At 38.8% G+C, this 17,098-nt stretch overlaps 1 protein-coding gene across 1 annotated transcript in view; it reads left to right on the top strand.

Annotated features, from left to right (window-relative positions):
- Positions 1–6,479, top strand: part of PHEX (phosphate regulating endopeptidase X-linked) — a 196,510-nt gene extending 190,031 nt beyond the window's left edge. Inside the window, exon 22 of the mRNA XM_046672703.1 lies at positions 3,143–6,479. Coding sequence (XP_046528659.1) covers positions 3,143–3,245 — 103 coding nt within the window. The 3' untranslated portion in view covers positions 3,246–6,479. The remainder of the gene's footprint in view (positions 1–3,142) is intronic.
- Positions 6,480–17,098: the final 10,619 nt, after the last annotated feature.

The raw sequence follows: 17,098 nt of genomic DNA, 5'->3' as shown, positions 1-17,098 counted from the left end.
AAAGTCTGGCCAAACAGAAACTAAGCATCTTTTCTTTCATTAGTAGGAAGCTGGTTTAATCAGCATCCTCTCAACTATATTTCTCTGGTGAGCACTTGTACCCACCTCTAGTCTAGTGCTGTGTCAAGAGATCCATGAGATTGTGCAAGACTCCAAAGGGAATTTAGAATCCAAATCATAGCTTTAATATTGATTCCCATTTATTATCTTCCAATTTTTGAAAGGCAGAAATCCACGGGTGCCAAGATTAGCCCTGAGCTAACCTCTGCCACCAATCCTCCTCTTTTTGCTGAGGAAGCCTGGCACTGAGCTAACATCTGTGCCCATCTTCCTCTGCTTTTTGTGGGACACCTGCCACAGCATGGCTTGACAAGTGGTGCATAGGTCCACACCTGGGATCTGAACCGGTGAACCCTGGGCCACTGAAGCGGAACATGCAAACTTACCTGCTGCGCCACTGGGCTGGCCCCTTAATTTATTTTTAGGTATGCTTTTTGGTGAGGAAGATTGGCCCTGAGCTAACATCTGTCGCCAATCTTGCTCTTTAGTTTTTTTCTCCCCAAAGTCCCAGTTAATAGTTGCATATCCTAGTTGTAAGTCCTCCTAGTTCTTCTATGTGGGATGCGGCCATAGCATGGCTTGCTGAGCAGTGTGTAGGTCTGTGCCCAGGATCTGAACTGGCAAACCCTGGACTGCTGAAGTGTAGCTTGTGAACTTAATCAGTATGCCACCGGGCTGGGCCCAACCACTTAATTTTTTGTCTGGGCCAAAAACGTCTCTATTTTCTTAGACAAGAAAAAGATCTTATGTACTGTGCCTTAAAATACCTAGAGCTATGGTTTATTTTATGTTGTAGAATATCCTATTTAATGCCTCTTGTTCTTTCATGCAGCCAACCAACAGACATGAAGGAGTGCCTACTTTCTGAATAGCTCTGAACACATAGAAGGATATATGGTGATATTTAGCTGTTATAATTCATATTTAGAGTCAAAAGCTCTACATTTTGGCTTTTAGTTTGTATCATATTTTGAAACAATTGCTTATATATGAAGGGAAAAGGATTATGAATTACGATCTTATTTAATTATCAGAATATATAAAATATTAAGTAAAAATAAAATTAAGGTTAATATTACTTACCATGTGCTAAGTTTCTAGCAGAGTTTGAGGGAAATTTTCTGTAGTAGGGTTCAGAGAATTATAGTGGCAAAACCAAGAAATCACAGTAATTTATATTTATTCATTCTTTTCTTAGAACATATTATATCTGGATATCTTTATATTTAATGTTTAAATGAATCTATTAGCGTATTGCAAGAAATTCATATAAAATTTCTCCTATATTTTAAAATCTTATTCCTAAAACCTTGCCTTAGAAATGCTTCAGAAATTGACTGTAAATTACCCAATAGCATAAAATCTAATCACTGTGTTAGAAATTCTCCCCCACTGGGCTAAACCGTCAAGAATGGTGACAGCCTCTAATGGACTAAAATGTGCTCCCACTGACAAATGGTGCAGTTGAAACCACACAGTAGATTAATTACTCAACAGATAAGTTTTTAGAAACTAATTTTCTTTTACTAACTAGTTGCCTGTAATTTTGGATTTTAGCTGATAATTTGCAGGGAATACTTACTAATTATCAGCTCAATTCTATCTTTAACACTTGCCCATGGTGAATCACACTGTAAAATATGCATCCCTGTCCATATATCCCAGCTAAAACACAGGAGGTTGTGGGGACTTTTGGGATACAGGCCATTACATTCATTCAAATGCCCATAGGTAACAAAGTCATTAGGGAAGAAATAGTGACTGAGAATGCTGAGTCTCTGGTCAACCCTTTGAACATGCAATTGAGTAAGAAATAGATGAGGAGGGGAGTTTTTTTGCTGGCGTGTTAGTGATGTCTGCAGTAACTATAGATTTTGAGTGCAGCAGAAATCACACAATGGAAATACCACTTCCTAAAGGCAGTTACAATCAAAGTGCTGAGTAGGAATCTGAGGTCTTTACTGAATACTTCTAAGAACACCAGATTTTGGAGCTAACTCCAGTAGACCATTACTCATCAATAACAACTAGACACCGTTCATTAGTTTATTGTTGCATGAACCAAATTCTGGGTAAATGTGAGCCTTCAAACATAATAGGAATTTAGAGACTCCAATTCAATCAATGTAGATTGAATGAGTTCTTTAAAGATAGCAACAACATAGATGAAATTTACAGACATATATTGAATGAAGGAAATCAGAGACAAAAGTGCACACTGTGTGATTCCATTCATATGAAGTTCAAAAACAGGCAAAACTAATCTATGGTGATAGAGGTCAGACTAGTAGTTATCCTTGGAGGTACTACTGGTAGGGCACACAAGGGAACCTTCTAGGTGCTGGAAATATCCCATGTCTTGATCTGGGTGGTAGTAACCTGGTTGTATACACATGAAAAAATTGATAAGCTTTACATTTAAAATGTGTGCACTTTATATCAGCTATACCTTCCATAAAAATTTTAATTAAAAGAATAGAAAAGCTGGCCGCCGGCCCCGTGGCCTTGTGGTTAAGTTTGGCATGCTCCACTTTGGTGGCCTGGGTTTGGTTCCTGGGCACAGACTTACACTCAGTGGCGGCCATGCTGAGGCAGTGACCCGCATAGAAAATAGAGGAGATTGGCACAGATGTTAGCTCAGGGTGAATCTTCCTTGAGCAAAAAGAGGAATATTGGTGACAGATGTTAGCTCAGGGCGAATCTTCCTCAGCAAAAAGAAAAAAAAAATAGAAAAGCTAAGTATTGGTAACTCCTACAGTTTATAGGAATTTGTAAATTTATAGGAATATACAATCCTGTATATAATTTATAAGAATTGTAAATCCTACAGTTTATAGGAATTTGAAGATATTTGGAAGATTAATAGGAGCATTTGTCTGGCGTTCAGGAGGTGCTGGTTTTTAGTCTCAGCTCTGTTAATTTCTTTGGAAATTTACTTAACCATTTTGGCCTTCTGTTATCTTCCCTGTAAACAGATTAAATGAATGCAACATCCCTTCGAGCAATATGCTGCTACAGTTTTATCTAGAACCTGTTGATATGTAAGAATGAAATGACATGGGCTTTGACATATCTTTTTCAGGGTCAATGGTGCAGTTAGCAACTTTGAAGAATTCCAGAAAGCTTTTAACTGTCCATCCAATTCCACGATGAACAGAGGCATGGACTCCTGCCGACTCTGGTAGCTGGACTGCTGGTTTATGCCATCCTGAGAGAGCAGTGCAGTGCCAGCAGAGGCTGCACTGAGCACTCATCACCTGCTGCTTTAGGCCTATATTCCCCTGAGGACTTTTATTTTTACCGCATCTTCATTATTTGGGTATTGCTTGGATCTAAACAGTATCTATTCAAAGTTGTAGGGCTTAAAAAGTGGAATACAAAAAGTGAACCAAGTATGTTGCTTTAGAAAACCAAACCAACAAAAATAAATCCCTAGGCTACTTTTGTTAAAACGCTATCTGCTGAATTGTTGCTATTGTCCATTTTACTGTGTAAGCCACAGCTAAGTGGTACATACCGTTTTAATCTACAGCTTTGCAGAGGCCCTAAGTAGAATGTATCCAGAAAAAAATTCAGTCTATTAAACTTGTAACCCTCAACGATGAGGACATGTGTGTGGCTACCTGGGAGGTCTTACTGCTCTGTGGGATGCAGTGCTAGATTTTATATATCATCCTTGCACAGCATTTATTAACTATAGGGTAGTTAAATTAGAAATATGTTGGATCTTTATTTTACAATTTTTGCTGAAGTTCTTGCCTTCAGTTTTGAAGTCTATTGGAATGAAAATGTGCCTCACAGCGTGTATCTGATGAAGCCAATCGCCCTGTTCAAATCAGCATGAATGAAGGTGGCAGAAAGGCTACTTGGTAAAGGATGTGAGTTTATCAAATAGAAAAAAAACAATATATCTATAAGTCCCGAAGAAGTCAAAACCCCTAGTCACGCAACAGCAGGGATACCAGGAGATGAAATCTCCAAAGTTTGATCTAGTCTGCCCAAACCTCGGTGATTACCTCTGTCTGCCAGACACTGTTCTTTAGTCCAATTCCTTTTTGTCTTGCTACCCTCATATATGTGCGTTTCCCCGTTTCTGAAATGAGCAGGGGTCTAATTCTCCATTAGGAATGTGTAACTTTCATTCCCCTTTGGTGCAACGGGCTGAACACCACATTGAGGAGGGTACAAAGTGCCCTGCTGTTTTGGGTTGGTTAATATTACTTTAAAAAAATCTTTTTGAAAAAATTCTTGCTTGAAGACATTTTAGAATATATTGGTTGAATTCAAAGTTCCCTGCATAGTCCAAAGAAACATAATCTTTACTTTTCAAGTCTTTTCTGAAGAGCCTGTAGGAAAGAGCAATACTACATTTTTGATCATCAGAACTTTGTCCTTTCAAGTGAACTCCTCCACCTCTTATTACTCTGTGTGTGTGGGGGGGGGGGGGATAAAATAGTAATGGCCTTAAAGTGGTTACCTGGCATTTCGGGTTTCTTAAAATAGCCATCCCCCTTCACATTATTCATTTTACATGCAGTTCTGGGTTAAGTGGGCAAATAGGAAAATCTCAAAAGCAAAATGACAGATTCAGACTAACCATAGGAGGCCATTTTACATCCCTGTGATTTGTCCTCTTTTTTTAAAAAATATAAGTGTGTGCCGTGTCCTTTTGTAACCATGGTAACTTCTGAAGCAAGAAAAATGCAGGGGCACCATCATGAGGAAAACAATTACACTGCGTCAGTCAGAGGAGAGTGATTTTCCCCTTGACTTCCTCCCCTCCGAATGGATAAACTTCTGAAGGGCAGCTGCCTTTTCCTCCTCTTAACCATGACTTAATGTGACCTTAGTTTGTGTTTTTAAAAACAAGTGGTTTTAGGTTAGGGGTGTTGGAAAAATCTGTGCCTTTTCTCTGGAGGAATCATTTTGATTTGGTTTAGACATACAAGATACTCCTTGTTTTATTCCTGTACTTGGACATTTAAAACCAGCTGAGATTTGTTATGCTTATATTGATAGCATTTTCCTTCTGGATCTCTCTTTTTAAACTCCAAGTAAACACATTCCTGCGGGTCAGAGAAAGTGTTTGATAAAAGCATAGAGTTATGACTTTGGAAATGGGAATTATTCAGTCACTTGTTGGTTTAGAAAAGCTGCTTGGTGATCCGTTGGGGCCATTACAGTTTCTAAATGATGTGGCTGCCTTGTCCTGATTCACTTTATTTGATGTAACTTCGTTATACTGAAAGTTGTAGATAGGATGGCCATTATTAAGACAAAGGAAACCCAAAGCAGCAATACCAAATCATCACTACTAGCTGGAAGAATTTTCTGGTAGGATTGTATTTCCAAATATATGCTCATGTTTAAATTTTCAGATTACACTCTTGTTGTCCCTTCTCCTCAATACAGATTGCTAAAAGAAGCAGACAGTGATTAATTGGCAGAGGGAAAAAGGTAAAATGCAACTGGAAGGGAAGGGAAAAAAGTAGTGAGAAGCTGGCTTAAGAATGTGATTCTGAAGAGAAGACAGGATTTTGGCAGTCCTTGCTAAGCACATCCACTGGAGTAGAGCCATGAAGTTTTAAAAAAATAATTATGGTAAATTAAAAAGAAATTAGATATTGGATCTCAGACTAAGACTGCCATAACACACTTCTCTGATTCATATACCAGATGTTCTGCCAGTGAACTATTGTCTAAGCATTGGAAGGAGTTAAGGTTTTTTGTGAAATTCTCAAGGATTTTATGCATATAAAGTGGTATTGTTTGGGCTTATCACCATTGCCCAAAGTTTGTTGAGCTTTTCACTAACCACACAGCATTGGCCGCCTGTTTCCATTTTCTCCTTTTATGAGATGGACTTGGACATGACTAATGCAAGCTCAGGATTCATAAATTATCCTGAAGTTTATTCAGTGCCTTTCCTCAATGGAGCTTAAAGCATAGCACATAAATTTTATCTTATTTATCCCTGGAGCATCGCTAAGGAGCAACTAGGAGCTATGGCTTGCCACACAGATTATGCTGGTGCCAGAGAAGTGGGGAGTTTGAAGCCACTTATCAAGTACCCCAGAGTCAGGGAAGGCAGAGTCTTTTGTTCTTTGGGCTGCTGACCTTTGCATTAACCCTCATCTCTTAGATTATCCCATTTCTAAATACGTTCATTCCTTCAGTATTTTTATAATCACTCAGCATTTGATAAGCTGCTTCCTTGATATTTTTAACGTCTCAGTTGCATATTAAATTATGGAAGAATATGTGATTATTTCATGCAGCAACATTCTCATCACCAGTGGCAGTGCCCCTCTGGTTTGAAGAAAGGTGTTCTTGGATTATGCATTTTATATCTAAATGGTCATTGTATTTTCTTCCCCTACTTGTGAAACAGTGTGAACAATCATTTTAAGGACAATAAAAAGTTGAAGATTTTCTGTTTCCTCTCTTTGTAAAAAATTATTAAAATTGATTACATCTATGAACATATTCAGTTCTGTTTTAGACAATAATATTTGCCCAAAAAGTACACAAAGCACTGTAGTAGCCTAGATTTCTTGGTTTAGCAAATTGAGATTTGAATACAGTAACTTTCTCCATAGACAATGAGAAATTTGCGAGGTGGTTATTGTATTTTCTTCCAGGATATAAATCTGCGGATGTGGTTTATTTCTTATGCAATAATATTTGTATTGAGGAAAAAGGAGGCTTCTGAGGAGGTTATCAACCACAATGGGGCTGGTCTTGCAAAAGTGACAGTGAACATTACAGTTACTATCAAACTAAAGAATCTCTTTGTGCTATCACCTTTCTTTAAAAATCTAGTCAGTTTATATTCACGCACTCGGCACACAATAACTCAGCATCCATTATATTTAAATCACTGAACTGGCTGTACTTAGGCAGATCATATGAAATCTCTGGGCCTTAATGAACAGTCTGGTCTAACATGGGAGTCAGATATGTAAACTGTTACAGTCACCCTACTTCGTGACAAGTGTGATGATCCAAGGACATCAGGTTGTGGTTTGGTGCACAGAGAAGGAATTACTCAACTCACTTCTGGTGGATGCTGTCAGTGCTCCCTCTGGCCAGATCCCAGCAAATCCCTTTTACTGGGCACCCTAACCTCACCTTCTGTGTGCTTTTCTTTCTAATTGGCTGTGGCTCTCTAGGATGGCTGTCCTCATGCTACTCAAGCCTCTTTGCCCCATGCACTTTCAGAGAACTGAAAGTGCCTGGGTATTTATATCCCCTGGTGACCTTTGGACAGTGAGTGGTGCAGGACAACGAAAGCCTGACTGCCTTGCCTGACTCCAGACAAATCCAGAGGCAGAGCATAGAATTCATTCTAACTTCTCTATGTGGCATTTTGGGGTTAGGCTGGCAGTGCAAGTAGACCCCCTGTTGACTGTTTTCAACATCTTTCTGGCACTGATGTGTTCTAAGATCTGGAACAGTACTGGTTTGTAGTAGGTGAGCCACAGCATCATGTACAGGAGATAGACATCAGATGGATACAGAGTTGGTGGGTAGTAAGTGGCTGAGTATGGCCTGTTAGTGCCCCTCTTGGAGAGTTTACTCTAGTTTCTGAGCTGATCCTTGAAATAAGAATTTTTGTGTGTTGGGTAGTAGCAGAAGAAATATGCATAGAAATGACAGAGTTTATGAGTGATCTCTGGGGCATAGACAGGAAGGAGGGGCTTTGGGGGAATGGAGGCAAGAAGTCTAGAATCTCTCTTGCTATGGTCTATATGATAGATTTGATGAGACCCAAGAGGTATTGAATCTGCTTCAATTTTTAGATATATATCTAAGTGGACCTGATCAAAATTTGAAAGAGGCTAATGTTTCCAATTAGGTTTAAACTATTTGCATGTCCCTCAAGTTCAGTTGCTTTCTTTATTAATTACGATCACACTAGCTGTTGAAATGGATCATCTCAATGGCTTAACCCAATTTAAGTTTATTTCTTGTTTTCGTTACATACAAAGTGGGTATTAATGATCAGTGAGCTTCTCTCTAAGTGGTAATTTAGGGACCCAGGTTCCTTCCATATTGTGATTCTGCCGTTTTCAACACAACTGAATACATGCTCATCTACAAGAAGCTGGTGGATGGGAAGAGGCCATGGAAGATTTTGAGCAGAAGATTTGGTCTAGTCGTAGAAGTTATCTATGTCACTTCTGCTCATATTCCATTGGCTAGAGCTCAGTCATGTGGCCAAACGTAACTGCAGGGGAGGCTAGGATATATGGTCTAGGTATGTGCCCAGAAAGAAGAGGAGATGGGTTTGGCTATCAGCTAGCAATCCCAGCCACACCTTCTAAAGTGAAATATAGGGCAGTAACTTTGAGCTCTTCTGAATTTAGGAAATTGCTTTTGAGCACAGCACAATGAAAATTTAAAATGCCATTGGTAGCCTGCAGTTTATTCTGTAGGAGTCTTTTTAATTAACAGCTTAATTGGATAATTTAATCCCCTTTAGAATTGGAGATATGAAAATGAAAATGAGATATCCCTGTGATCTGACAATATTGTGCTTTAATAAACACACCAAAGAGAGCCTGGAAATGAGCACCACAAAAGCATTACTATAATTTGTGATCAGTGAAAGAAAACCTGATCTATAATTTTAATTATTTCTAAATGGTTTAGATACATGTTTCGTTTGAATGTATATTTTGTTTTGTTAATTGTCTCAAGAAGATAGATAACTGAATATAAGATTCAGTGGCTATGCCGTGGATTTACAATATTTTCTAAGCTTTTAAAATATATCCCATTGAGACAGTAAATAAAACATCCTGTGAAATAACATGTTGTGCTATATCTTCTAGTATTTTTAGAGTTTATATGAAAATTATTTTTACTTTTCTATTGATTATGAGATGAGAAATGCTACTCATCGTATTCTTGTTTGCTTTTATTATGCTTTCTCCATTTAACAAGAAATTCAGGCTCAGAGTCCAAGAAACCAAGATGAATGTCTGTGTACAAGCCGCAAGAGTACTGTTCGAATCAATTCTGCCTTGAGACTCCATTTTACAGAGAAACTAAGTGATTAAGTTAAAATCCCCAATGTAAAAGCTCCCTAAAATATTGAGTATCATTTATGCTGCCGGTTGGGCTAAATTTCTGGGCCAGGATATCCCCCAAGTTCAGTTGGTAGACTCCCCCTAAGTCTGCCTGCCTTCAGCCCTGTGATTACCTGTGCCCTCTCTGTCTGGTCTTCTGAAACCAGAATGTCTCCAGGACACTTTCTCCAGAGAACAAAAGGTTTGCCACCCTGCCTGTGGGTCGTTGGGGGCCTGTAACTTTAGTTACAGACTTTTACGCAATCCCTCTGTTTTAAACCCTATCGTGCATCCTGATGTGCACTGTTACCTAGAGCTTCCAAGGCCTGAGGCCTTCTTGTATTCTAGGGGGTACTTCAGCTTGCTTTGAGTAGGGCGTCTAGTATTTTTGCCCATGTGGGCTTATCCCCTCTTTTACATTTTTAGTATCCTTTTTGTGAGAGGGAGAGTAGGTCGATATCTGAGTGACTGGAAGTTTACATTTTGTTTCCTAATGGGAAAATAGGATAAAAATTCATTTTGAAAGAAATGCTGCCAGAAGTATATTTCTATACTGAATTATTGCCTTTACTCAGCAATATCTGTAACTAAAGAGTCTAAAGCTTCCTTTAAACTGCTGAATATTGGGGGTTTTATTTTACACAGAAGCCAATCCAGTTTTTTCTTAGTTATTTTAATAAAGCAAGCATGCATGAACATTTGGTATTTTCCATTTCTCCTGAAGATGTACAACTTAGTCTTTGGAGAAGTCATTGGAGATGAGAGGAATGTACCTCTGTCCACCTTCCAAAGTTGCTTAGGAATACATCTAGGAGAATGCCAGAGTGGATTTGTAACAAATGCTCCAGAGGAAATTTTCACTCATCAACAAGGGCCAACCAAGCTCGGTCCTTGGAGACTGACACTTCAACTCTCATTTGCACACACACACAGGCTCCTGTCCAGATTGAGTTTGAGTTAATGCACATAGCTTGTTGGGAAGAAATCAATCAAAAGCCTTTTTAAGCATAAATGGTTCTTTAGTAACTGAAAGCTCAGTGCCTCAATTTTATTGTAAGCACCGAATAAAAGCCATTTTAAAGCATTCAGCGTGTTACAACTACTCTACAAACGCTAGTAGTAATGAAGCCACTCCCTCACCCAGGTTCATTGGTGATATGTATAAAGTAATATTTACTGTAGAATAAGAAAAAAATTGACTGTCATTTAAATGCTAGCTGTCATATTCCATTTTGATTAATCTGTGACTTTGGTGATTTTAATCCAAAACTTCACAAGCAATGTTATAATAGCATTGTCATTCCTCTGTTGAAAACCCTTCAGTGATCTTTCCATTGCATCTACAATAAAATCCAAACGACTTACCCTAACCTCAAGGCCCGCATGACCTGGCTCTCTACTTCTCCATTGCCACGTTGCCATTGCTTTTCTCCTAGTTACACTGGTCTTTTTGTTCTCAAATTCACTAAACTTTTTCCTATCTTCTCGGTCTCAGGGACTTTACTGCTTTGCCTGAAATGGTCTTTGCATGTCTTTCCTGTAACCCTATGGAAATTATGGCCCTTCACTTTACAGGCCATCACCTCGCCTAGCTTACACCTCCCTATGTCTAACCGCAGTTGCCAGTTCTCTCCTCTCCTCACCGTCTCTTTGTCTTTGTCTCTCTCGCTCTCTCTTTCTCTCTTTCTCGGCCCTTGTTGATAAGTGAAAATTTCCTCTGGAGCATTCATGATGGATCCACTCTTGCATTCTCCCACATGTATTCCTAGGCAACTTTGGAAGGTGGACAGAGATACATTCCTCTCATCTCAGATGAATTCTCCAAAGACTAAGTTATATGTCTTCAAGAGAAATGGAAAATACCAAATGTTCACGCACGCTTGTTTTATTAAAATAACTAAGAAAAATACGGTTGACTTCTGTGTAAAATAAAACTTTCCAATATTCAGGTAGGAACGTCCCTAGAACGTTGAGGAAGAGCCAGGAGGCTAGTGTGGCTGGAGCAGAGTGAGGCAAGGAAGAGTGCAGAACAAGATGCTGTGAGAATGACAACTGTCGTTCACATCACTTCTGGTCATGGAGACCATTGTAAGAACTCTTGTTTTCACTCAGTGTGACATGGGAAGCCACTGGAGACTTTTGAGCAGAAAAGTGACAAGATCTGACTCATGATTTCCAGGATGATTCTGGCTGTGTTGAGAATAGACTGTGAGTGAACAAGAGAAGAGGCAGGAAGACCAGTTAGGAGGCTGCTGCAATCATCCAAGTGAGAGATCAAAGAGGCTGTGTCTAGGAGGGTAGCAGGGGAGGTAATGAACGAACAATAACAAAATTTAAGAAACTCCTTCATGATCCTGCTGCCTTAAGCCTTAAGCTTTCCTATTATTTCTTTTGTATTTGTCTTTTTCCATGCTGCTTATATGGTATAATTCTAGTCAGAGCCTAATATGATTTTGTATGACTTTTTTCATTTAGTAGTTTTGGTATGCATCCATGGTGCTTCATAATCTTCCATTTTAATAGCAGCATAATATTCTCTAGAGTTTCTCTGACATATTTTATTCAATCATTTTTTATTCTTAGAAATTTATTATTGATTTCATTTTTAATTATTATAAACAATACAGAGATAAATATCTTAATACGTAGAGTTTTTTCCTTTCCTCTTGGTTGTTCCTTAGAATAAATATTTGAGTGAATTTACCTGATCAAAGGGAGCAATGTAAGCTTTTCAAAATATACTGACAAATTTCTCTTTAACAAAGTCGTATGTATGAGGGTACATACATCATTTTACAACAGAACTGGAACAGAAAAGGGTCATGCCCATGAGACAGCTATGGTATATTGGGGGAAGTAGATGTGCAAGCCAACAACTATAATATCAAGCATAATGAAGAAGAATATAAGAAGGTGTCACATTTAGTAAAACCTGATCAGCTCTAGGTGTTGTTAACTTCAATTTAATTAATTTCCTTTGCCCATTAAGCTGTTAAGATCTTGATTTTTTTCTAATTATGTGAGATTTTTATTGCTCATTATTTGTAGTAATTGATTTAAATAGAAAAAAATTCTCCTGCTATGCTCTGATCCTTGTCTTTGTATTTTTGCAAGATAGTGGAGATGGGCAGAATGCTCTACTTCACACAATTTGGTTTCCTGGAATAAACTTTATACACAGGAGTATAAAAAAGTTAACACAAATTTAGGAAGAATACAATGTTAAGTGCCAATCAGTTAACTGAACAAATATTTATTGAACCACTCGCTAGATATTATTCTAGGGCTGGGAATCCAACGATGAATAAGCTTCTAGCTCCCAATTATTTAATGATTTAAAAATTAATTCATAAGAAAAAGTAGATATGTAAATAACAATTTGAACAGTGTAATATATGATAGAATAGAGGTGAACACAGGGTTCTCTGGGAACAGGACTGTGTAAAAATATTTATAGAGCTAAGCAATGAAAGAATTACAATGCCCTCAGCTGTGAAATCAAAATAATAATAAAAAATGAATAAGGTAGACAACTCAATAGGAAATTGGGCAGATGACTTGAACTTGTTCATAAAAAAGGATATCCAAATTGCCAATAAATATATGAAAAGGTACTTTATTCATTAAGGAAATGCAAATTAAAACCACAGTGTGGTTCATTTATATACCTCTCGCTACAGAATGGCTAAAATAAAAAAGGATTTAGACAAGCAGAACTCTCATATACTGGAGGTGCCATTATAAATTGGTATGGCCACTTTGGAAAACTATTAGGCAATGTCTTCTAAAGGTAAATTTATGTTTGTCCTATGACCTAGCAATTCCACTTCTAGGTATTAAGTTGCCATCTTAGTAGGTCACAAATGGTTGAATATTGCCAATTTCATATTGTTCAACCTAATATATACCCAAGAGAAATGCACACGTATGTTCGTGAAAAGACATGTAGAAGAATGTTCACAGAAGCACTGTTTGTAATAGTCCAAAACTGGAAACTATCCAGATGCCCATCAATGGTAGGGTAAGCAAATAATTGAATATTAGCCTACAATAACAAAAACAAACTACAAGTACATATATATGAGTGTTTATCACAGACATAATATTGAATGAAAGAAGCCAAACATAAAAGAGAACATATTTTATGATTCTATTTATATGAAACATAAAAATATATAAAACTAATCTATGCTATTAGAAGTCAGGGGAATGGTTGCCCTTTAAGGGTTAGTGAACAGAAGGTCCCACAAGGGGGCTTTTGAGGTACTGGTAATATTAGGTTTCTTGTCTGGATGCTATCTATATTTATGATTTGAACGCTTTATGTGTATTTCACTGTAAAGTTTTAAAAAAATAACAGTAAATACAAGAAAGCCCACATAAGTTCTGATATTTCCCCCATGATAACTACTTTGATGCTTTTTGAGGGAAATAATATCAAATTCTTTCAAAAATCTTTTTTCTGCCCATTTTTTGAACTCTTGCTTTGCTGGTACTCTTGCATTTGTAATAGCAACTTAAGTAAGAGACTAGAGCAGGTGTGGGGTCTGTCTGGGAAGCCTTCTTGAAAGAGATGAAGCTGGACCTGAATTTTGTAGCATCCATTTGAGGCAGCCAGGGGAGCAAGTGGAGAGCAGAGAGTTCCAGGCAGAAAGGCGAGGCTGCTGGCAAGCATGAAGTTGTGGTGAGGGAAAAAAGAACCCATTGGGAGGGGCCAGAAATGGCTTGCTACAGCTGGAACTTAAAGAGTGGCCGAGGAGGGGTTAGTAGTGGTAAGAAAGATAGTTTGGCAGAGGCCAGATTGAGAAGGGCCTGGAAGGGTTATGCTACTGTTTGGACTTGATCCTGTGGGCATCTGGGAGCCAGTGAACAATTTAAACCAGTGACACAATTAGGTTTCTCTTTAATTAAGAGTAAGCTGGTGATGGTGTGAAGGCCACTTGGAGAGGGATAAGACTGAAGCCTGGGGGACCAGTTAAGAGGCCATGCCAATAATTCATGGGAGATATGATGTGCTGGTGGCATGGGATGGAGAGGTGGGGAGAGAAATGAGAGCTATTGAGGAGACAACTGTCCAGACGGGACTTGATAATTGACGGGTTTGGAATTGATATGTAGGCATGGTGCTTTTTTTCTCGAGAAAAAAATTGGAACTTCTAATTTGATAAATGATGAAACACATCTGTCTTTCCCCCTTTAATACTGTTCTACAGTGACAGAGGTCAAAGGATATTGCTGTGACGAACAAGAGAAAGCTTATCAATTACTTCCCATTGCTTCTTAGAATGAAAACTCAATGACACGTTTCATATTTTTTCAGTGGAGGATTCTGTAGGTCGTGTTATGCACTAGCACGCAAACTTCTTGATTTTGCCAAATGAGTCAGTTGAGAGGGAAAAGGTAATTTATCCAAGAAGCCCTGTGTTTAATGCCATTCTGGAAATAGAAAAAATGTTGAACCTGTATTCAGTGTCGTATACTGTTGTAAACAAAAAACAATTGTGCGTGTGTTTATATGATTATTTAGGTACAAAAATTTGTATACACACATATGAATAAACATACACATATGTATATATACACTTGCACATATATATATATATATATGCACACTGGAAACCTATACTACTATGCAATACCCTTGAGATTTTAGATACAGAGATTATCTAGTATATAAAGAATAACAAATTTTTATTTAATTTCCCTCTCTTTTTAAGGGTTACATTTGGGTGGGAGAGGATCTGGAGGATATTTTCCTTACTTTAATTACCTCATTGAGTTTCCTTCCTTTCAATTTTGGTTTTTATAAATGGGAACACTGCATTAATCTATTCTAATTAAAAACCAGCCATGCAACCCTTCAGTTAAAGAAACAATTTTCAGTCTGCCTAGGATACCATTTTGTCAGAAATTGCCTCTATTGCTTTTGGAATTAACACCACTGCAGTGCTGTGGTGACCACTGGGCAACAGCTTTACTAGTTGATTTTATGCTAAAAATATCAGGAATTGGCCAAGAGTCTTTGCTCTGGAGAAGGGTTCAGAGCTCTTCCGTGGGGGCCTAACAGAGTGTGGACATTTCTATTCCTACAGTAAAAGAAGAGGGGGAGTTATGGAAGGGGCGACAAGGAAAGACCTAAGTTCATCTCCTGCTTGTCCACAGAACAGCTCTTCACCTTCCGGCTGCCAGAGGAGCTATGCTATTCTTAGCCATCTCCTGCAAAGGTAATTACACAAAACCCCTCTGAAACCCATTTCCGCATTTGTCCAAGAAATTCTTTCATCTTTCGTAAATCCCCCGTGCTGTAACTAAGCCCTGGTCTGCCCTTGCCAGATGGGAGGACAGCCAGGCTTCCTCTCTCCAACAGAGCCCTTTCTGTACCTGAAGATGATTATCTCATCGTCACGCCACCCTCCTTCCCCTTCTCCAGACTGAAAATATTCATCTTTAGCTTTTTCCTTGTCCTTCTCCTTCTTGTCATTTCTATGAGTCCCTTCCTTTTAGGTATTGCTAAACACTTTTCAGAACTGGACCTAATACTGTGCAAAGAGCAGTGATCTTGCTCTCCAACTGATGAGGAAAAGGTAGAATTAAACAGGGTCTGGGAAGGCAACAGAGAGAGTTGGGGCAGGTGCCTCTTGCCCACAGCTGTGGAGGAAAGCCAAGTACAATTGAGTTATGGGTCGGAAAGCGTAGATGTCAGTAGAAAATCAAGGCCCCCAATCCAAGGTAGCATCTTCCAAAAATAATGCCAAGTCCAAAGGCCTTGCTAGTCCAAAAGCCCAGAGAGAATCCAGCAGAATTACTCAGTGAGGGGAGCAGCCTGAACGTGGGTTGGGGTAGTGAGTGAGCAGCTGCAGCCTTAAAATTCAAGACTTACTGTCATGAAGTTGGGAGGGGCAGGCATCTTCCAAACAGCTGAAGAATTGATCAGTAGTGAGTTCAGGATACTGTTCTGATTACCTTTCCAGAGTGAGACAAAATTCCTCCATGTCAGTAAAAGTAGGCCTCAGACTTGCTGGTGGACCAGAACCAAACTTATGCAGATGTTGAGTAAGCAGATGTGCCTCAGGCCAAATGGTTCCTCCCTAATTGGACCATGTGATAGTCTTTGGGGCTTGAAAACTTGGAATCTTCTCTCTCCCTCCTCTCTGTTGCCTGCTCCCATTGAGTGAGTCACCCAACTGTGGCCTTTCAATGTCTCCTTCATGCTCATTCCTTTTGGCTTCTATTTCCCCACTCAGACCTGAATAATCTCAGTCCTGAACTGTAAATTGCTTCCTCATAGGACTTTCTGATTCCTGGCTCAGTTTGCCAATCTACATTATGCTCTGCTTCCTTTCTTTTATGTCTTTACTTGATGATTTTGAATTGCCTATAGGGATAAGTTTAAACCCTTCATTAGTCTTTCCAGACCTTCCAACATTTGGCCCTAAACTACCTTTCCCAGCTGTATCTCCCACTGCTTCCTTATATGAGCCCTCTGTTGAGTCAAGCCTATTGCCCTTGAACACACCTGCTTTCCACATCTGTTTTTGTCCATGTTGTTCCCCTGACTTGGAAGGCCAGTCACTCTCTTCTCTGCCCATTTAAATTCTATCTTTAAAGATGCAGATCCAGTCTTAGTTCATCCAAGATCATCTTGGCCAGAAGTTCTCTACATCCCCAGAACTCTTATAGCACTTTCTGTCCATTTCCCTCAACCAACCCTGCACTGTCCTGGCTTGTTAGTTGGCTTTCATATGTGCTTATTGGCTTCCTTGTCTAGAGTTTTAAATACTTTGATGGCAAAAGTGGGCTTTTAGCGATAAGGATATCACTCTAAACAGCTTAGCATTGTCCTGAAGGTACAGAATTTGCTGTGGATTCAGTGTAGTTACAAGGCTACAGCGCAGTGATTCTCAATATTTTTCAAAAATGAGAATCCCTTTGTTCCCTTTTCATTGTCAAAAAATTTTTATCTC

This window comes from Equus quagga, chromosome 10, assembly GCF_021613505.1.
Source record: "Equus quagga isolate Etosha38 chromosome 10, UCLA_HA_Equagga_1.0, whole genome shotgun sequence".
Taxonomy (NCBI): domain Eukaryota; kingdom Metazoa; phylum Chordata; class Mammalia; order Perissodactyla; family Equidae; genus Equus; species Equus quagga.
Note: the sequence above shows the minus strand (reverse complement) of the source record. Positions and strands in the feature narration are given on the sequence as shown.